The sequence below is a fragment of the Heteronotia binoei genome, chromosome 19, assembly GCF_032191835.1.
Source record: "Heteronotia binoei isolate CCM8104 ecotype False Entrance Well chromosome 19, APGP_CSIRO_Hbin_v1, whole genome shotgun sequence".
Lineage (NCBI taxonomy): Eukaryota > Metazoa > Chordata > Lepidosauria > Squamata > Gekkonidae > Heteronotia > Heteronotia binoei.
The window spans coordinates 15,063,476-15,085,942 of record NC_083241.1 but is presented as its reverse complement, the minus strand read 5'-3'; the positions used below and the strand labels follow the sequence as shown (position 1 = coordinate 15,085,942).

The 22,467-nt window shown below is 47.6% G+C and overlaps 1 protein-coding gene across 1 annotated transcript in view; it reads right to left on the bottom strand.

Annotated features, from left to right (window-relative positions):
- AGBL1 (AGBL carboxypeptidase 1) overlaps positions 1 to 22,467 on the bottom strand; it is a 686,235-nt gene that overhangs the window by 326,381 nt on the left and 337,387 nt on the right. Inside the window, exons 19-20 of the mRNA XM_060260374.1 lie at positions 22,093 to 22,222; positions 9,084 to 9,215 (exon numbers count right to left, since the gene is read on the bottom strand). Coding sequence (XP_060116357.1) covers positions 9,084 to 9,215; positions 22,093 to 22,222 — 262 coding nt within the window. The remainder of the gene's footprint in view (positions 1 to 9,083; positions 9,216 to 22,092; positions 22,223 to 22,467) is intronic.

Here is a 22,467-nt window from a genome sequence, read left to right as displayed (position 1 = left end):
GATTCTCCAATTTCTATAGGACATTCATTGAGGGGTTCGCCCAGATCGCTCTGCCCCTAACAGACCTCCTGAAGACGAAGGGGAAGGGGGAGGAGGCAAAGCGACCAGGGGCCAGGCTGAATTGGACACCGACTTGTCAGGCGGCTTTCGACCGGCTTAAACAACTGTTCACAAGCGAGCCGGTCTTAAGCCACCCAGATGAGCGGAAGGGGTTTGTGGTCCAATGCGACGCCTCCGACGTCGCCGTAGGAGCCATTCTCATGCAGAGGGATGAGGAGGGGAAGCTGAGACCCTGCGCTTACATTTCGCGAAAGTTCTCGGAGGAGCAGAGGAACTGGTCAGTGTGGGACAAAGAGGCTTTCGCTGTCATGTTTGCACTGAAAACTTGGAGGTCCTGGTTGGAGGGAGCCAGGGTGCCCTTTGAGATATGGACGGACCACAAAAATCTAGAGGCACTAACAGGGAAAAGAAAATTGAGTGAAAAGCAAATCAGGTGGGCGGGCTTCTTCTCCAGATTCGACTTCACCCTGAAACACATCCCGGGGACCCGCAATTTCCTAGCAGACGCCCTGTCCAGGCTCCCACAGCATGAGAGCCAGAGAGAGGAAGTGGTAGATTCCCTGATCCCCCCCACACAAGTGGCGGCTATGGTCACTACCCGCTCGCAGAGGAAAAAGGAATTGAGCGGGCTAAGCAAAGAACGAATCACCTTAGAGGCCGAACGGGAGGGAGGTGGGCGGCCGGAGGGGTTGCAGAAAAGAAAAGACGCTCTTTGGTACAAGGGGGAGAAACTGTACATCCCGGAAATATTAAGGAAAGAAATTCTCCAACTATGTCACTGCTCCAAATTAGCTGGGCACTTCGGCTATGTAAAAACCTTGCACTTGGTGCACCGGCAGTTCTGGTGGCCGTCCCTAAAGAAGGATGTGTCGGACTTTGTAGCTGGTTGCCCGGTGTGTGTGATGGCAAAAAGGAGGGGGGGGAAACCCCCGGGACTCCTACAGCCTCTGGAAACAGCAAAACGGCCATGGGCCATGGTGTCCATGGACTTCATAGTCGAGCTACCCCCCTCCCGGGGGAAAACAGTCATACTGGTGGTGGTGGACACGTTTTCAAAACAAGCCCACTTCATCCCCTGCAGCCAATTACCCACGGCCAAGAAACTAGCGACTTTATTTTTCGACCACGTGGCCAAACATCACTCCATCCCTGACAAGGTCATAAGTGACAGGGGGCCTCAGTTCGTTGCCACCTTCTGGCGGGAGTTTTGTAAGTTACTAGGGATGGAACAGGGGCTAAGTTCTGCCTATCACCCCCAGACGGACGGACAGACTGAGAGAGTGAACGGGGTGCTAGAGCAGTACCTACGGTGCTTTGTGAGCCTACGCCAGTCGGACTGGGTGGACCTCCTCCCCTTCGCTGAATACGCTTACAACAACAGCGCTCACAGTTCCACAAAAGCATCTCCCTTTGCAACAGTGTTCGGGTATGAGGGAAAGCCGATTCCCATGCTGCCAGGGGGGGAGGGATTGACGGGCTCAAGTTTCGAGCAATGGTGGCAAGGTCCCAGCCAATGTTGGCCAGCCATTCAAGAAAACCTGAAGCTGGCCAAGGAGGCGTATAAGAAACAGTACGATAAAAGCCATGTGCCAGTCTGGGACTTGAAGGTGGGGGACTCCGTGTACCTGTCAACAAAAAACCTGCCTCTGGCACAACCGTCTAGGAAATTGGCTTTTAAGTTCTTAGGGCCATTCAAAATCAAGCGGGTAATCAACCCGGTGACAGTAGAGTTAGACCTCCCCCCTGCTCTTGGTAAAGTCCACCCTGTTTTTCATTGCAGCCTACTGCGCAGATCTCCGGGGCCGTCCAAATGGCATTCACAAGATTCACCAACCCTCCCCTCGAAGGGGGAGTGCCGGAGCCTCTCGGGGCCCGAGTTCCGGAGCCATAAATGTGACTCGCCCTCCTTGCAAGGCCGCCCGGCAGGAGGGGGATCCTAGGGGGGGCAGTATGTCAAGTCTGCTATGGGTTACTCAATATCTGTATTAAGGTTGGTTCTGAAGTGAAGGAGTCTGGGTACTTTACAGTGTACACCGGGGGCTGTTAGCTCACTCTCCTGCCCCCTCTCTAGAAATGCCTTTGTTGTGTAACCTGCTTTGAAATGCTAACCTGTGAACAAGATAGTGGCGCCTTCCCAGCCTTGTTCTCTGTGGGGAGTATGGGGTGTCAAGACTTCGGTCTGGGAACGAAAGAAGTAGCATCCTAGTGTGAAGATGTGTTGCATAGATTGCCCCCCGTAGGAATCCTTTAGATTCATACTTTAAATACTGGATTAGTGCATATGTGTTTCAGTCCTTCAATCTCTGCCATGGTCCACAGTTCTGATTACAATAAACTTGCTACTTTATCAAGAGACTCGTTATTGAATTCAGCCGACTTGACACACACACCCCTGACATCATCGGAATGTGTACTAAATCATACCAGCTCAGCATCTACCTTAAAAGGCTTCTTGAATTATAATTGTCAGAATAAAACCTTACTCCCATCATACTTTTAAAATTGCTTTTTCCTATGTGGCCACAGCGGCATGAGGAAGCTTTCCATCTGTCTGCTTTATCTGTTTCGGTTAACCCCCCCCCCTCTTTTTTGTGGGGGAAAATATTAGAAAGTTTGTCAAATCTTAAGAGTTCGGCAAAATTCTCATTGGGGGGGAGGGGAGTTGAACAATGGAGCCCAGAAGCAAGTATTTGATGGGAGAGGGGGCAAGAAAGAAAGAGCACAATAAAATGTAGAGGTTCCGGTGGTCTGCTCCTGTGAGCGCCTGCCCAAAATGAGGTCTGCTGCTATACCACACTGGCTCTCAGCAGGGCTTTTTTTTTGTAGAAAAAGCCCAGCAGGAACTCATTTGCATATTAGGCCATAGCCCCTGACATCACCATTGTTTCACACAGGGCTTTTTGTGGAAAAAGCCCAGCAGGAACTCATTTGCATATTAGGCCACCACCACCACCACCCCCCCCGATGACATGCCAGCCCGAGCTGTGTTCCTGTACATTCCTGCTCAAAAAAAGCTCTGGCTCTCAGTGTGTGTGTGTGAAAGATATATTTAAGCCCTAACTGGCTGTCTCCCAGGGTGCTTAAGGGACTGTTTTCTCCTCAAAGTAAAAAGGTAAAGCTATTCCTCTGTGCAAGCATCAGTCGTTTCCAACTCTGGGATGACGCTGCTTTCACATTTTCACAGAGCCTGGACTGCAGTACTGCAGCTTTACCACTCTGCGCCACAGGGCTCTTTTTCTCCTCTAAGCGAGTGTCTAATTGCAGATCTTATTTATTATTCTTCCATGTGTTCCCAATGTTCCCTCCAATGGGCACCCATTGTTCTCCTCCATTTTATTCTCACAACAACCCTGTGAGGTAGGTTTGGCTGAGAGTATGCGATTGATCCAACGTCACCCAGCAAGCTTCCCTGGAAAAGACAGGATTTGAACATGGGTTTCCCAGATCCTAGGCCACCGCTCTAACCACTACACCGCACGGGCTCCCTTCTACTACCACTTTCCCCCCAGTTACAATAATAAAGAGGCTAATCGAAAGGGAAAGCTGCAGGGCATGACACACCACCGCCAGATTTAACTTGAAATGCATTCTCCAAGCCGCCAGCTGGCTTGGCTTGGAGGAGTGTTTTAAGGAGAAAAATGCCTTCTCCAAGCCAGCTGATGGGGTGGCGGAGGCTTTAAGAGCCACATGTGGCTCCCGAGCCACAGTTTGGCCACCCCTGGACTAGACCGAGAGAACATCACAGCTAAAGAACATGTGGGGTTTAGACCCAGCCACTCCACCTTAAACTACTAATGCAGGTTTATACCACCTGGCAATAAAATATAGCGCCGGACCCCATGGGGCACTCTACGTAGCTTTTATCGATTATAAAATGGTCTTTGATAGCATTGCCAGAGACAGATTATGGGCTAAATTAGAGGCCTCATCAATTGACTGTAGACGACTTGCCCATATTCGTATGCTGCATGGGAATAATTTTCTTGATAGTGAGAACCAACCACCAAGGGCACCTTTCACTTAGGATTCCTGTTTAAAACGGAGGAAAGCAAAACTGTGTGTTGCCTCCCTTTTATTTACTTTGTCTGTATGTGTTATCACATTGTGGTTTCTAAGATGTGCTTCACACACCTCACCCCTCTGCTATCTAAGTTCCCAGGTACATGGGATATATTTTACACATTCCTCCTCCTTGCAGATCATTTAAGCGAGACCTTCATTAAAGTTCTGTGCTAAGGCTATTTACCCATAAAGAAGGTGATAACCCAACGTATAAGAAGGTTTTGAAAAAAAAACCAAATTCTTTAATGTTTGGGCCTAAATGCAGTGTGTACTAGCTGCCATTATCATCCTGTCAATGTTCCCTCTAAATTGCAGAGTCTTGTGAGCAAAAATTCTGCTTTGTGAGCTACTGGCATGAAAGTTGTGAGCTCCTGTATCCATTAGTATGTTCTGGGGTCATCCTTCCTGAGTTAAGACCAAAATATGTGAGCTGGAGGCTAAAAATCTGTGGGCTAGCTCACGCTAACTCAGCTTAGAGGGAACACTGCCACATGTGTGTATGTACTACTAAGACTCTGCTCCCTGTTTGGTGTCGTGGTTAAGTGTGCGGACTCTTATCTGGGAGAACTGGGTTTGATTCCCCACTCCTCCACTTGCACCTGCTGGAATGGCCTTGGGTCAGCCATAGCTCTGGCAGAGGTTGTCTTTGAAAGGGCAGCTGCTGTGAGAGCCCTCTCCAGCCCCACCCACCTCACAGGGTGTCTGTTGTGGGGGAGGGAGATAAAGGAGATTGTGAGCCGCTCTGAGACTCTTCGGAGTGGAGGGCGGAATATAAATCCAATATATTCTTCTTCTTCTTCCTTGGGAAGATGGTTAGCTACAAGTCCTCCTCAGTGCTGGCCCCCCCAGCTGTCGGCCTCCATCCTTACAGAAATTTGTGTGGTGCCTCCTTGTGATGATTTTGGGCAGCAAGTTCAGCCTTTCATTAATTTCATTGACCAGATGTCTTTTCTCTCTTTCTTTCTGCAACAGGTGCCACTTTTACAATGTCCAGCAAGGTAGCAATTATATTGATTTGTTGATAACAGTGAAACATTTGTATTGTGTATTCAATTGTTTGAATTGATGGTTTGATTTAAGGATGCCTTAACCGGTAAGCTTTCAGATGGGGAGAGGGTTCTTTAATGTCTCAAATTACCATATGCCATTTCTGCAACAGATGTCACTCATTCACACACACACACATACACACACACACATCTCAGCTGGTATGGGGAAAGCATACAGATGCCTTCTTTCCTTTCACCAAGGTTAAAACTGTTAAGAAGGGAAATGATTTCTATATGGGAAATGTTAACCCTCTGCCCAAGGACCACATCCTTCATCTCAACCCCACCATCTTTTCCAACTGCTTTTTAAGTATAAAATATGCATATACTACTTTGGGTCCCCATTGGGGAGCAAGGTGGGGATAATAGAAGACAGGACTTTTTTTGTAGTAGGAACTCCTTTGCATATTAGGCCACACACCCCAATCCTCCTGGAGCTTACAGTAGGCCCTGTACTAAGAGCTGTGTAAGCTCTTGGAGGATTGGCTACATCAGGGGTGTGTGGCCTAATCTGCAAAGGAGTTCCTGCTACAAAAAAAGCCCTGATAAATGGAGCAAATAAATGTTAATACATATGATTACAGCTCTCCAATGGACTTTGGCCCCCTCAGAGCCTGAATTTCTGGTATCCTGCATGTGAACCCAGAAACAATCTGGACAGTATCAATGCAGTGGCAGTGGCAGAGGGTAGATCCAAGTGCGCAGAGAGAGATTTGGGAGACCTGCAGGGCTTTTTTTGTAGTAGGAACTCCTTTGCATATTAGGCCACACACCCCTGATGTAGCCAGTCTTCCAAGACCTTACAGGGCTCTTCTTACAGGGCCTACTGTAAGCTCTTGGAGGATTGGCTACATCAGGGGTGTTTGGCCTAATATTTTATTTTATTTTATTTTATTTTTATTTTATTTTTTATTTATTTTTATTTTATTTTATCAGATTTATATCCTGCCCTCCCCAAATGGGCTCAGGGTGGCTAAGAACAGTTAAAAACCACATAGAATACTAAAAAACAATATACAATAAAATCAATTCTATACATTTTAACCATAAAATCCAAGGTGCACATTGGTGTTTCTGAATATCTATATTTGTCCAGTGGGACTGTCAATGCTGTGGGATATTTGCTACCTCCCTTATATGCAAATGAGTTCCTGCTACCCAAAAAAACCAAACAAACCTGGAGAACCAGGTTCAAATCCCTGCTCTGCCCTGGAAGCTCACCTGGTGACCTTGGGCCAGTCACAAACTCTCAGTCTGACCTTCCTCACAGGGTTGTTGCGAGGGTAAAATGGAAGAAAGGAGAATGACTATGTAAGTCGCTTTGGATCTCCATTTTGCGGGATGGTGGGGTAGATCGGGGTGGCCAGCGGTAGTTCTCCAGATGTTTTTGCCTACAACTCCCATCAGCCCCAGCCAGCATGGTCAATGGCTGGGGCTGATGGGAGTTGTAGGCAAAAACATCTGGAGAGCTACTGTTGGCCACCCCTGGGGTAGATAAATAAATTCTGTTTCCCAAGGTACAAACAGTACGTTATGTCCCACCCAACTGGCCCTCAGTTTCACACTTTTACACCAGCATTCATTGCCTTGTGCCTCTGCCTTCTCCACACACACCTGTCCCTCAGTTCACTAGCTTATCACCTTTTCCTCCAGTCTCCCTGCCCCTGGGCTCAGTTGCTGCTTACATCCAAGGACTTCTTCCCACTCACGTGCCCAATATCTCTGCCTGTAGGCCAGAGGGAAAGACAGACAGGGGCTCTGTATCTAGGGTTTCCACTGCCAGATCACAGCCAGCAGCTCCCAGAAGCCATTGGGGAAGGGTTTGACATGCCAGTGTGTCTACATTTTACCATCAAGGGGTTTTTTTTGCAAATGCCAGATCAGGGGTATCAACTCAGTTCATTATGAGGGCCAAATCTGACATAAATGAGGCCTTGTTGGGCCGGGCCATGTCGGATCAGGCCATCTGTGTCCCTATTTAAGATTAGGTAGCAGAGATATAAACTTTATAAAGAATACAAACACAATTAAAGATTTTTTTAAAACTTAAAACAGTAGCACTTGTTGGTCTTAAAGGTGCTTTCTTTGTATCTCTCCCATGGGATCCAGGGAACTGGGCAAAGGAAGCTCTGACTCTTTCCTTTTTTCTCCAGGGGACCAGGAGGGGGAGGAGTCCCAGCCAATAGAAGGAAGAAAGGCTTGGCTCAGTAGCTCTGCTGTGCAGTTGAGAGAGCCTGGCAAAGCAGGCTCCCCCCCCCCTTCCTCTTCAAGGGAGAAGCCTCAGCCAATGGAGAAAATAGAGGCTTTCCTCTGTAGCTCCTGTGCAATTGAGCAAGCCTTTGCAAAGCAAAAGAGCCCCGTGGCGCAGAGTGTTAAAGCTGCAGTACTGCAGTCCTAAGCTCCGCTCACGACCTGAGCTCGATCCCAGCGAAAGCTTGTTCAGGTAGCCAGCTCAAGGTTGACTCAGCCTTCCATCCTTCCGAGGTCAGTCAAATGAGTCCCCAGCTTGCTGGGGGGAAAGTGTAAAAGACTGGGGAAGGCAATGGCAAACCACCCTGTAAAAAGTCTGCCGTGAAAACGTGAAAGCAACGTCACCCCAGAGTCAGAAACTACTGGCGCTTGCACAGGGGACCTTTCCTTTCCTTGCAAAGCAAGCTGTGATGTAGAAGGAAGCAAGAGAGAGGGAGAAGGAAGCAGATGACAGTCAATTGCTCAGGGGCCTGATTCGCTGCCCTGGGCTGCCTGTTTAACCCTCCCCCCCGTGCTAGATTTTCCCCTATGTCCCAGAAGTGACATGGGTGTCACAGCATGATGTTGGCACATCTCTAGTGCACATTCCTTCCACACCTCATTCCCTCCCACTGGTGCCCAAGCTACCAATGGGCAGTGAAAGGGATTGCTGGGAAGCCTGGTATCCTTACCTGAACCTTTAACAGTCGAAGAGGAGATTGTGGCAGATGCAGATGGGAAATGGTGAGCTTAGCATAATTGCCTCTCCCCCTAGGGTTGCCAAGTCCAATTCAAGAAATACCTGGGGACTTTGGAGGTGGAGCCAGGAGCAAGGGTGTGACAAGCATAATTGAACTCCAAAGGGAGTCCTGGCCACCACATTTAAAGGGACCGCACACCTCTTAAATGCCTTTCCTCCCTTGGAAATAATGAAATAATTAAAAATATTTAGAGTAAAATCGCCAACCTCCAGGTGGGTTCTGGGGACCTCTCATAATTACAGCTGATCTCCAGGAAAGTTTGGTGTAATGGTTAAACGTGCAGACTCTTATCTGGGAGAACCGGGTTTGATTCCCCACTCCTCCACTTGCACCTGCTGGGATGGCCTTGGGTCAGCCATAGCTCTGGCAGAGGTTGTCCTTGAAAGGGCAGCTGCTGTGAGAGCCCTCTCCAGCCCCACCCACCTCACAGGGTGTCTGTTGTGAGGGAGGAAGGGAGGAAGGGAAAGGAGATTGTAGGCCACTCTGAGACTGTCCTTGAAAGGGCAGCTGCTGTGAGAACCCTCTCCAGCCCCACCCACCTCACAGGGGGTCTGTTGTGGGGGAGGAAGGTAAAGGAGACTGTGAGCTGCTCTGAGACTCTTCGGAGTGGAGGGATGGGATATAAATCCAATATCTTTTTCTTCTCCAGATGAGAGAGAGCAGTTCCCCTGGAGGAAATAGCTGTTTGGGAGGGTGGACTCTATGGCATTATACCCCGTTGAAGGGACTCTTTTGATCACAGGAAAAGCGAATAAACACCTATGAGCTAATGCCTTTGAAGAAACTTTGGAAAACACTCCAGTGTTTGTGACAAATCATTCACGTATGCCTTATCACGGAGAGGAGGGACCCCAGAGGTGGGCAAAGGACTTTTGCCTGCAACCCTAGGACTGGATTCTGAGCTCTCAGAAGCAAGTCTTACCCTATAGCCCACGTCCTCCGTGACCACACTGGTGTCGATGCTGCACCCGGCCTGCCACAAAGTCTCCTTGATGCTGCATCCGTACAGGAACACATTCTTCTTCTGAGAATGGCCGTGATAGTCGCAAAACACCTGGGAATGAGGGAGAGAAAAGAAACCCACTAAATGTTGCACTCTCGGAGGCAGGCTGGTTGCTAAGAAATTGCTACCCAAACAAGACCACTGCTTGTAAACAGTCCCTTGCCGGTTCACCTGTGGTGAATATGATTCATCTCCAGGTGACCACATAGAATCATAGAGTTGGAAGGGACCTCCAGGGTCATCTAGTCCAACCCCTGCACCATGCAGGAAACTCACAAATCCCTCCCCCTAAATGCACAGGATCTTCATTGCTGTTAGATGGCCTCTAAGCTCTGTTTAAAAACCTCTAAGGAAGGAGAGCTCACCACCTCCTGAGGAAGCCTGCTCCACTGAGGAATTGCTCTAGCAGTCAGGAATTCTTCCTTATGTTGAGTCAGAGACACTTCTGATTTAATTCCAACCCGTTGATTCTAGCCCAGGTAAGCACTTGGATGGGAGACCACCAAGGAAATCCAGGATCACTATGTAGAGGCTGGCAATGGGAAACCACCTCTGAAAGTGTCTTGCTTTGAAAACCCTACAGGGTCACCATATACCATACCAAACCTTTAGTGGCACAACAGTTGCAAATAAAAACACAGAGAATATAAAAATTTAAACATTGGAGATAAAATCGAAATGAAACCAAGCTTACAGATGCATTCATACACGGTCAGATTTAAATTTAAGGATGTCAGCCAAAATTTTGCCACAGCCCCACTAACGTCCCCCTCAGAATCGTTCAATAAATAATAACAGGGTGGCAGAATAGACAAATCTAAGGAGAAAGAAAGCTTGCAGAATAAATCTTTACGGAGATGATGATAAAAGAAACAATCAAGCAATATATGCTGAATTGAGTCGGGAATATTCGCCCCACAGGAACAGAGTCTGTCACCTAAAGGGACTCCATGATATCTCCCTTGTAAAACTTTGGAGGGAAGCACATTTAGTCTAGCCAACATAAATGCCCTGCGATGACGTTGGAATGGTTAAGTCTGATAGAATGGGGCATTTTGCTGCAGAAAGCATAAAGAGCTAAGGAAGTTGGGGAGCAAATATAAGGGTCTGTTGGATGCAGTTTCCTTTCCTCCAACTCCAACAGTCTCAATTTAATACATCTGAAGATATATGACTCACCATATGTTAGCTGTGACTTGATAGTACTTTACAGGGCTTCTCTTGTAGCAAGAACTCCTTTGCATGTTAGGCTACACCCCCTGATGTAGCCAAACCTCAGCCTCATGACACCAAATGAGGCACAAAAAACATCTCCACACGAACTTCAAAGACGGCACTACACTCACAAGAGCTCGAGGGCTCAAAGCGTAGTGCCGTCTTTGAAGTTCATTTGGAGATACTTTTGTGCCCCTCTTAATACATCAATATTATTTGCCATCATGGAACACTGTGGAAGTATTATTGCTAATTTACTTTGAACTGGAAGGCTTTTGCATATTATTATCAATGGAGCACCCTCTGCTTGAAGAGTGATCGAAGCAGGATGTTTCAAGCCGACTCCCTGACATTGGGACTCCATGTTGAAAAACCAACGCAATTACATTGCATTTGTTCCTTGTTAAAATTAATTCATTATTTGTCAATGTTATTTGGTCGCTGTAACCGTTTGGTTGTATTTCTTCTTAAACTGAAGTGACCTCTCTCCTGTTTTTTCAGCCTCCAGGTGGTGGCTAGAGATCTCCTGGGATTACAATGCATCTTCATGCAACAGAGATCAGTTCCTCCGGCTGCTTTGGAGGGTGGACTCCATTGCAGGGGTGGCCAACGGTAGCTCTCCAGATGTTTTTTTTGCCTACAACACCCATCAGCCCCAGCCACCTGCCATGCTGGCTGGAGCTGATGGGAGTTGTAGGCAAAAAAGCATCTGGAGAGCTACCGTTGGCCACCCCTGCTCTATAGCATGGTAACCATGCTGAGGCCCTCCCCTCCCCAAGCTCCGCCCTCAAAGTCTCTAGGTATTTCCCAACCTGGAGCTGGCAACCCTAAGCGGAATGGGCCACTCTAGATCACCACAATAGCCTAGTCTACCACCCAAGGTAGGGCTGCCAGGTCTGGGTTGGAAACTACCTGGAGATTTTTGGGGGTGGAGCCAGGAGAGGGTGGGGTTTGGGGAGGGGAGGGGCCTCAGCAGAGTACAATGCCACAGAGTCCACCCTTCCAAGCTGCCATTTCCTCCAGGGGAGCTGAGCTCTGTCCACTGGCAATCAGAGCAGCTCTCTCAGAGCTTTCTCAGTCCCACCTATCTAATATCGGGTGTCAGAAGAAGAAGAAGAAGAAGAAGAAGAAGAAGAAGAAGAAGAAGATGATGATGATGATGATGATGATGATGGATTTATATGCTGCCCTCCACTCCGAATCTCAGAGTCTCAGAGAGGCTCATAATCTCCTTTACCTTCCTACCCCACAATAGATACCCTGTGAGATGGGTGGGGCTGAGAGAGCTCTCCCAGAAGCTGCGCTTTCAAGGACAGCTCTGTGAGAGCTATGGCTGACCCAAGGCCATTCCAGCAGCTGCAAGAGAAGGAGTGGGGAATCAAACCCGGTTCTCCCAGATAAGAGTCCGCGCACTTAACCGCTACACCAAACTGGCTCTAGACTCAGCTGATCAAGCCACACTGATGCATGCTTCCGTAGCCTTTATGGCAGGGGTGATGATAATGATGATGATGATGATGATGATGAAGATGAAGAAGAAGAAGAAAAAGAAGAAGATGACAACGATGGTGATGATGATGTTGGATTTACACGAAGAAGACAACCCAGAAATGACAACTGGTCCAGAATTCAGCAGCCCGATTGCTATCAGGAACCAGGAACATAAACGTAGGAACAAGGCACATTTTGGTACAGTAAAATATCAAGATGCAAGCCACTAACAGTGCTACATGGATGGCTTCCTTTATGGCAGGGATGATTTCAAATTACTCATCCCTGTTAGTTCGACTTGAAAAGCTCCCTTTCTATTGTGCTATTTCCATTTGCAAATCAAACCCATCGTTCTTTATTTTCATGCCCTTTTCTGCTTCCAATGTGATGAATTTTCCCCCATTAAACTTGCACTTCTGTTATTTCTCCATCCCTCCCATCTTACTCACGTGGAAATGCTGCAACATGGTGTTAAACTAGCATAAAAGAAAGATTGGGGAGCGGCAGCAACCGCAACATGTAAAAAAACAGGGGAAAGGAACATCTTGTATACCCATACAGCATGAGGATTTGAGGTTTAGTAAAGGTGCTGAGAATTCTGCATTGGAACCCTTAACCTCCCCCACCCCCACCCCACCCCAGTTGCTAGCCGCAGTTCCCAGGGTTCCTTAGGAAGGAGGGCTGACTGTTAAACTCATTTAATTCTGCAATGCAGATACCTCCTTGGAGAAAAAGTTCAGGCTTACTTACTGTGCTGCTACGCAGCTATTTTTCAGCTTCTTTTTACGCTCAAACTTCCCCCATTATCCTTGCGAGAACCCAAAACCTGCACTTTACAAAGCAATTAAACACACTTGGGTTTTCTTTAAATTCAACGCTTATACAGCACAATTTGCAGGCACTCATAAGTATGCAATTACGGACACGGCTCCCGTACAGTGTTATTTCGTGGTGTCGATCTCAAGGAAAGAAAAGAACCATACATGACCTATCTGCACTGCAAACAGCAGCCTCCATCCCCATCTAATCCACCCGCTTGTCTTCCCGGCTAGTTCTGCACCTAGGTGATAGTTGTTTCCCCTGCTTTGGGACCGGATTTAGATTGCCTTTATAAACAGCTATCGACATCAATGGGAGCAGAAAAAAAATCAGGGGTTTATTGATGCAGGAGGCAAATATTGACCTGGCTTTTGAAGAACAATCAATCCTCCTGTTTGTCACGATGGGAAGTCAATATACATTGGTGCTATATAACTTCCCCCACATCTTCACTATTGGGAAATCTCTAAATTACAACCAAAGGCTTTTTCCCCCCACCCATGAAATCAGTTGTCTGTTTAGCCTGAATGTCCTCAGGAGAACACAGTAAGGCGAACTTAGCACTTCGCCTCCCCCACACACACACACCAACCATACACATTGATTTCATTGCACAAACACATGAACCAGATTTATACTGAATCAGACCCTTGGTACTGAGTATCGTCTACTCTTGACTGGCAGTGGCTTGCCAGGTTAGCAGATGGAGGTCTTTTGTACCACCTATCGTCAGGACAGTTTGATGTAGTTGGTTAAGTGTGTGGACTCTAATCTGGTAGAACCAGGTTTGATCCCCCACGCTTCTACTTTATTTTATTTATTTATTTATTTATTTATTTGTAATTTATATCCCGCCCTTCCCAGCAAGTGGCTCACTTGTAGCTGCCAGGTGACCTTGGGTCGGTCACAATTCTTTCAGAGCTGTTCTGCTCAAGACCAGTTCTGGGAGAACTCTCTCAGCCCCACCTACCTCACAGGACATCTGTTGTGAGGAGGGGGAAGGGAAAGGAGATTGGAAGCTACTCTCTCTTCTCTTCTCGCTTTTCATTGGAGATGCTGGGACTTTCTTCATGTGGATGCTCTACCACCAAGCCACAGCTCATCCTCAACTCCACGTGATCTCTAGAGAGATACAAGTCTTCCCTATCTGATCAGTGCCAGATTAAACCCTGTGGAGGCCCCTAGACAATTAGAATCTTGGGGGGGGGGGGAGGGGGTCCTGGCAAATTATCTCGAGTTGGAGCACCACCACCCACTGCCCCCGCAGCAGCCTGCAGGCACCTTCTCCAAAGCCCCTTTGACAAAGCTGTGGGGGAGAAGCACAGAGAGGCAAACTTGGCGATGATGTCAGCAGCAGCCGTACCAGGCAATTGGGGCAAAGAGTGGCTCAGTTGCTGGCTGCGTGTGCAGGCTGGGAGGGCTGCAAGCAGGGGGGAAATGGGTGGGGGGAGCTGGCCTGGGGTGTCTAAAGGTGTGGGGGCCCATAAGCCAGTGTCTACTTGGCCTAATTGTTATTCCAGCCCTGCACTTGGATAGTGCCAATGATGTTTTAAAGGTTCCCACAAACAGCTGTGCATAAGAGGCTGCATCATTCATATACAAACACAGCACACCAATATGGAACCACAGCACAGGAAAGAAGTTCATATCCCCTGTGACTACCTATGTAAGGGCAGTGATCGATGTGGATGTCTATTTATATATATTTACAAAGAGAATTGCCTTACACCCAGAATTGTCCTACCTCTTCTGCTGCTAATTGGGAAATCTAAGTATATTAATAAATGCAAAGAACCAGTTTGGTGCAGTAATTAAGTGTGCAGACTCTTATCTGGGAGAACCAGGTTTGATTCTCCTCTCCTCCACTTGCAGCTGCTGGAATGGCCTTGGGTCAGCCATAGCTCTTGCAAGAGCTGTCCTTGAGAGGGCAGCTTATGTGAGAGCTCTCTCAGCCCCACCCACCTCACAGGGTGTCTGTTGTTGGGGAGGAAGATAAAGGAGATTGTGAGCTGCTCTGAGACTCTGAGATTCAGAGTGGAGGGTGGGATATAAATCCAATATCTTCTGTTTTAAAAAAAAGATGAACCTTTCCTTCCCTTCCTGCAAGCAATTGTAAGCTGAGCATGGCTAGTAGTGCAAGCCTCTGGCTCTTTGGTCATTTTCGAACTCACCTTAATCAGCAGCGACGACACTCTTCACCGCGCAGGATCTGCGGGGATTTCGCACTAATCGCCGCGGAGCACCCAGAAGAGCCGGAAAGTCCCGGCGCTTTTGCAGCGCAAATGGAAACTGGGTTTTGGCAGTTTCCGTTTGCGCCGCAAAAGCGCCGGGACTTTCCGGCTCTTCTGGGTGCTCCACGGCAATTAGTGCGAAATCCGCGCAGATCCTGCGCGGTGAAGAGGGTTGTCGCTGCTGATTAAGGTGAGTGCGAAAACGACCTTTGAGTCTTAGTCTTGAGTATCTAGCCAAATATATTGTTTCAACAAGTATTTTCTTGCTTCTTCCTTAGATTTCCCAGCCAACAACTGGGATAAGTAGTCCAACTCAGCCATTTCCAGAATTTTCCCCACCAAGTCCATTCTCGTGGGGATCTCCTGAAACTTCCATCTCTGTGCCAAAAGAATCCTGGCTGCTGTGTTAATCTGCACCAACAAATGTCTCATCTCTTTGGAATAATCCTCTGGATATATATTCAATAAAAACAGTTCTGGTTTAAATTGGATCTGTGTCTTCAGAATTTTCTGCAATAGTTCATGAACCATTTTCCAATAGTCTTTCACCACCTCACATGTCCACCACATATGATAAAAAGATCCCACGTGTTTAGTACATTTCCAACATTTGTTAGACATGTTAGAATACATTTTACACAATTTCTGTGGAGTTATCTGCCATCTATAAAATACCTTATACAGATTTTCTTTAAAAGTTACTGACTTAGTTAGTTTAATATTAAATTTCCACAGCCTCTCCCATTCTTCTAACCTGATGTTATATCCCAAGTTTTTCGCCCATTGCACCATACAATCTTTTACTACCTCATCTTGCATCTTCATCTGTAATAAGTATGCATATAGCTTAGGGATTAGCTTTTCTTAAGGACCTAAAAGGATTTTGTCACACGGATATTGCTCTGTGTTAAAGTCCGTTATCTTATCTCTGGCGTACCTAGATTCAGCTTGCGTCAACCACCAGCTCATTTCAATGTCCATGTTTTCTAGCTCTTCTCTGGGCCAGAACCAACCCTTGGGAAGCCTGTGGCTTATCACCTGCCGCAAAGGTGTGCAGGAGCCTGCCGGGTCACATGAGTTTATTTAAATGGTGTTTCATTTTTCAGCCCCTTTGAGCCCCAGTAAGCATCAAAGGAGCTATCAGCGGTTTTAGCCTCTAAGCTGTGGAGTCTTGTGAGCAAAAATTGTACTTTGTAAGCCACTGCCATTAAAGTTGTGAGCGCCTGTATAAATTAGTTTGCTCTGGGGCCATGCTTCTTGAGCTAAGACAAAAATGCGTGGCTAAAAAACTGCGAGCCAGCTGACACTAACTCAGCTTAGAAGAAGAAGAAGATGAAGATATTGGATTTATATCCCGCCCTCCACTCCGAAGAGTCTCAGAGCGGCTCACAATCTCCTTTCCCTTCCTCCCTCACAACAGACACCCTGTGAGGTAGATGAAGATATTGGATTTATATCCCGCCCTCCACTCCGAAGAGTCTCAGAGTGGCTCACAATATCCTTTCCCTTCCTCCCTCACAACAGACACCCTGTGAGGTAGATGAAGATATTGGATTTATATCCCGCCCTCCACTCCGAAGAGTCTCAGAGCAGCTCACAATCTCCTTTCCCTTCCTCCCTCACAACAGACACCCTGTGAGGTAGATGAAGATATTGGATTTATATCCCGCCCTCCACTCCGAAGAGTCTCAGAGCAGCTCACAATCTCCTTTCCCTTCCTCCCCCACAACAGACACCCTGTGAGGTGTGTGGGGCTGAGAGGGCTCTCACAGCAGCTGCTCTTTCAAGGACAATCTCTGCCAGAGCTATGGCTGACCCAAGGCCATGCCAGCAGGTGCAAGTGGAGGAGCGGGGAATCAAACCCGGTTCTCCCAGATAAGAGTCTGCACACTTAACCACTACACCAAACTGGCTTAGAGGGAACACTAGTCATAGTAGCTAAATAGAACCTTTCTTGTATAAAGGCAGGGTATTTCCTAATCTCAGTTGCCGAGAGCATAACACAGCTGAGGGCGGATGATGCTTTCATACTTTGTTTGTGGCTTCCTGGTTAGCTTGGAAAAATAATGCCGGGCTTGGGTTTGATCCAGCACAGCAATTCTTTTGCTCTTACAACTGCACTACACACCTCAGCTGAAAACCCAGGAATAGGCAATATTTGCAATTTTAAATCAGGCCTGAGCCGACGTCCTCCCCCGCCCCGACTTGGAGTCACACTCGTATTTTCCGTCGCTTTCTCCAGGCTATGCATTGTGAAGTTAGCCTCTGCTGTGTGTTCAATTACCCTGTAATGGTCCCATTTGAACAGCCGCGGTTGTCATTAAAGAACCTGGCAGAGAGACACAGACACCTTTCTCCAGCTTTAGCAATTCATCCAGGTTCTTGGCTACAGCCAGCTTGGTTTAACCACAGGAACCAAGTGGAATTCCCCGCCCCAAGTCCCCCCTTTCTGAATATCAAAAGGGATTTCATAGCCTCAGTCCCATTTCAAGATGGAACTCAACAAGGCAGCCATTACCTGCCAATTTCAGACACTCTTAACAAGCAAAAGGGGCATGCATTATCTACCCACGATATTACTATGCACATTAAGGATTGCACCCAAGGAAACTCAGCACGCCTGATGACTGAGCTGCCTAAACTTCCCCAGCTTATAATTTTGAATCCTTGATGCTACTGCGGAAGAATTCTAAATGATACAGCGGTGATTTGCTGAGAGATGCTGCTGAGAGACATATCCCCACTTACTAGCACAAGGCTGGATACAGACAGGCAGCTTCGGGCGCACTGGAGGCATCCCATACTGTGCTGCCCCAAACTAGAGCGGCCAAAGCCCGATCAGATGCTCCTATGCAATGCACCCGTGTATCATGTGGGGGCTGCTTTGGTGCATTCACACTGTTGTTGCACACCACCCCCTTAGCACTCTTTCCCCCCCTACATTTTAGTGGTCGTGCGTTCATGTGCAGATACACTCACACACTCTGGGCAGTTTTTTTTATAAAAAAAAAATACCGGTGAGCGTCTTAGAATGGATCGGCGGATTCACGTCACCAATCTGCCTCACTAGCCACTCCCACTGTCAGATGCCTGGAAAGACGGATGGAGTGCGGCAGAAGAATTTGATTTGATTCATCTGAGAGAATTCAAAGGATGGGGTGAGACAGGTGGCAGCTGTGCCTGTCTGACCTTCCTTTTTGAATCCACCTGGGAGCTGTCCCTATGTCAGCTCAAATTGGCCCTCTGAATTCAGCCCAAGATTGAGAGCCGTTGTGTAGTGGTTACAGTGGCAGGCTGAGCGCCCTCCTCTTCTTCCTCCTCCTCCTCCTTCTCTTCCTCCTCCTCCTCTTCTTCTTCTTGATTTTGGGCTGGGACTGTCGTGCACAAGAGGAGGCGCCTACCCCCATCTTAAATGTTTTTCCAAACCAACATGGCACAGTGAGGCTGTTGCATAACAAGCATCATGTCCACTTGGGCCTCAGGTAGCAGGCGTCCACAGCATCTCTTGGGAGGGAATGAGAAGCTGACAGTCTGCAGGCCAAGGTCACAAGTCACTATCAGAGACCACCACCACCACCCCCTCAAGTCAGCAGGGGATCTATCACACAGACCAAGCTCTTCCGCTTCTACCCAACAGAGAAGAATGATGAAAAACACACTTTTAAGAACATAAGAGAAGCCATGTTAGATCAGGCCAATGGCCCATCCAGTCCAACATTCTGTGTCACACAGCGGCCAAATATACATACATACATACATACATACATGCATACATACATACATATATATATATATATATATATACACACACACACACACACTGTGGCTAATAGCCACTGATGGACCTCTGCTCCATATTTTTATCTAACCCCCTCTTGAAGGTGGCCATGCTTGTGGCCGCCACCACCTCCTGTGGCAGTGAATTCCACATGTTAATCACCCTTTGGGTGAAGAAGTACTTCCTTTTATCCGTTTTAACCTGTCTGCTCAGCAATTTCATCGAATGCCCACGAGTTCTTGTATTGTGAGAAAGGGAGAAAAGTACTTCTTTCTCTACTTTTTTCTACACCTTCTCTACACTTTTTTCTCCTCAGGAGCATTCTGGACCTCGAGGTTTTCCCATTCCAGGTTGGGGAACACCTGGCAATTTTTTTTTGGGGGGGGGGGTTGTCACTGGGGAGGGGGGGGAGCACCTCAGCAGGGTACTTCATGCCATAGAGTCCACCTGTCATGAGCCCTGATGAGGAGGAGCTGGAAGGGTTAACAGACTTGGAAGAGTAGCCAGCCAGTTCCTCAGCTGAACAAACAGCAGCTGGCCCATCAATCATTCTCCAGGCACCAGTGTCAGCTGTTGACGATCAATCTCCTCCAAGTTCTCCTCCTCCCATCTCAAGAGTTCGAAGCAGACTCCAGAAAGAACTTTCAGAGCAAAGACATGAGGCACGCCGGTGCTTCAGATCTCTCAGCCCTGAGTTCTAGCAGAGTCACTGCCACCCAGGGAACAGGCTGATTGAGACTCCCATATATCTCCCACCCAGGACCTGGTAACCTTGTGGAAGCAACAAGTCTATTCTCTGGCTTGCATCCACGCTCCTTCCTGATTCCTGACCTGCTTGATTTCCTTGGCACCCTGACCTTTTGGCTTTTGGACATTGACTTCTGATTCCGGTTTGTGATTCTGCATCGGTGACTTGGCTCCTGCTTGACTTCCTGGACTTTGACCTTGGACTGGCTTTGGACTCCTGCCTGCCTGCACCCTGAAAACGTGACACCACCCTCCAAAGCAGCCATTTTCTCCAGGGGCAAAAAATACTGCTACAAACAGTACTGCTGAAAAACAATACAAATGCTTCAGTCCTAATATAATTTAAACTAGTGTATTCCATAGCTTCCAATAGAGGGATTAGTAGTCTTCAACAATTCCTTTCTTCAGTAAATAAAGTTCCTAATACGGTCCATGAAAAGTTCTGAAATTCTTTCAAGTAGGAAGGAACAGGAAATCCTTACAATCTTCATAAAACATCCCCTCTAGATTTCAAGACAAGGCTGTCAAATTGGAACCCGATTTCAGTGACTTCTAACACAGGCTCAAGGTTCATAGTTTACAGTAGAATCAATAGGTTCTCAGCCTAGAATTGTTACATACAACTTTTTAAAGAGTCTGCATCTATCTAATTACCTGAAAGTCATTAACTTTCTTAAAGACAAAAGAATTGTAATTGAATTTCTTTGGAGGGAAGGTATGATGACATTGTATACACTGGTATAAAATATATTAGGAAAGAAGAAGAAGAAGAAGAAGAGGAAGAAGAAGAAGAAGAAGAAGAAGAAGAAGAAGAAGAAGAAGAAGAAGAAGAAGAAGAAGAATTGCAGATTTATACCCCGCCCTTCTCTCTGAATGAGAGACTCAAAGTGGCTTACAATCTCCTACATCATCTCCCCCCACAACAGACACCCTGTGAGGTAAGTGGGGCTGAGAGGGCTCTCACAGCAGCTGCCCTTTCAAGGACAACTCCTGTGAGAGCCATGGCTAACCCAAGGACATTCCAGCAGGTGCAAGTGGAGGAGTGGGGAATCAAACCCGGTTCTCCCAGATAAGAGTCCATACATTTATATTGTTTTTCAGCAGTACTGTTTGTAGCAGTATTTTTTGCATGCATGCATGCTGAAACCTCTTCTTCTGTGGTAATTTTCTCCAGGGGAGCTGATCTCTGTAGTCTGGAGACTGGGAGGGTTCCAAGATCATCCTGGAAGTTGGCAGCCTTATGGGTTGCCTATGGTCAGAAGAGAGAGAGAGAAGCACACAGCTCCTAAAGTTCTTTCCTTCCTTGGGAAATGCAGTGGCAGGCAATTAAACTGCCCACTCTTTGGGGGCTGTTAGCTTCCTCTTCCCTCTCAGCTGTCATCCCTCCTTTGAAGAAAACGGCGGCTCACATGTCACTGGGACAAACGAGAATCAAGTGCGTCACTGAAATCATTGGCTTTCCGAGACCAGAGCTAAGCAGGCTCTTAGAGAAGAGGAGGCCGCCTTCCAAAGCTGGGGTGGGGGAGGGGGTGGGGGGGGTGGAAAGGCCTTGAGCGCGTATAAACTAAAATCAATGGGCTCTTCAAAGGCAGAGAAAATTCAGTTCTCCACCAGCCTGTCATGTTCTGAAGGCCAGGAAAGAGAGAGAACAAAGGAATCGATAGCCGCTTGCAGCGCGAGGCCCACTGCCAGGCCACATGGCTTTCAGACTCAATAGGCAAGGGTCTTCCGGACTCTGGGCAACAGAGATCAGCAACAGGTTACACAGACCCTCTGAGCTAGGGCTGCCAGTCCCCAGGTGGGGGCAGGGGATCCCTCAGTTTGGAGGCCCTCCCCCTGCTTCAGGGTTATCAGAAACTGGGGGGGGGGGGATTTCTGCTGAGCACTCCATTATACTCTATGGAGACCGATTCCCATAGGGTATAATGGAGAACTAATCCATAGGTATCTGGGGCTTTGGAGGGGCCTGTTTTCTGTGGTAGAGGCACCAAATTTTCAGCATAGTATCCAGTACCTCTCCTCAAAACATGCCCCAAGTTTCAAAAAGATTGGACCAGGGAGTTCAGGTATATGAGCCCCAAAAGAAGATGCCCTTATCCTTCATTATTCCAAATGGAGTGAAGGCATTTAAAAGGCATGTAGTCCCTTTAATGTGATGGCCAGAACTCCCTTCAGAGTTCAGTCATGTTTGTCATACCCGTGCTCCTGGCTCCACCCCCCAACATTCCCAGATCCCGCAGCCTTTCCTCATAGGGCTTGGTCTCCAGGCCCCTGATCATCGTTGTTACTAGCAAGGCTTTTTTTTTGTAGCAGGGGCTCCTTTGTATATTAGGCCACACACCCCTGATGTAGCCAATCCTCCTGGAGCTTACAGGGCTCTCCTTACAGGGCCTACATCAGGGCTGTGTGGCCTAATATGCAAAGGAGTCCCTGCTATTTAAAAAAAACCCTGGCTGCTAGGGATGCATAAGGCTTTAGATTTATTGCACTGGTCTCAACATTCCCCACCTCTAGCCTCAACATTCCCCACCTCTGGCCTCAACATTCCCATCCTTCTCCTGGAATATTGCAGTATATGTTTGTAATGGTACAGGAAGTCATTCAGGAAGGATGACTAGATCAAAATAAAAGAACAGAAGACACTCACCACTGGAGCCCGGCGAAGGCTTCTGAGGTAATAAAGGAGACCCTTGGTGTGGTAAATGGTGGGCTGGCGAGTGGCACTGGGTTTCAGCCACTGCCTGTTCAAGTCATCTCCACTGAGGGAGCATCGCTGACTGGAATCAAAGAAGAAGGAAAGAAAATCTAAAACCACAGGAAAGAGAAGCAGAATATTCCCCGCAGAAGGTGTGAGAGCCAAGGCAGGCTTGGCTTGTCGGCCCGCTATTTATTCCTGCACATTTACACTTGAGAGGGGGATTGAATGAACTCAGGTCTCCAGAGCTGCTTATTTTCCAAGGATTCATTTCTGCCCGGCATTCATTATCGCTTCCTTTACCTGCTGAGGCCTGTGCAGTTGGAC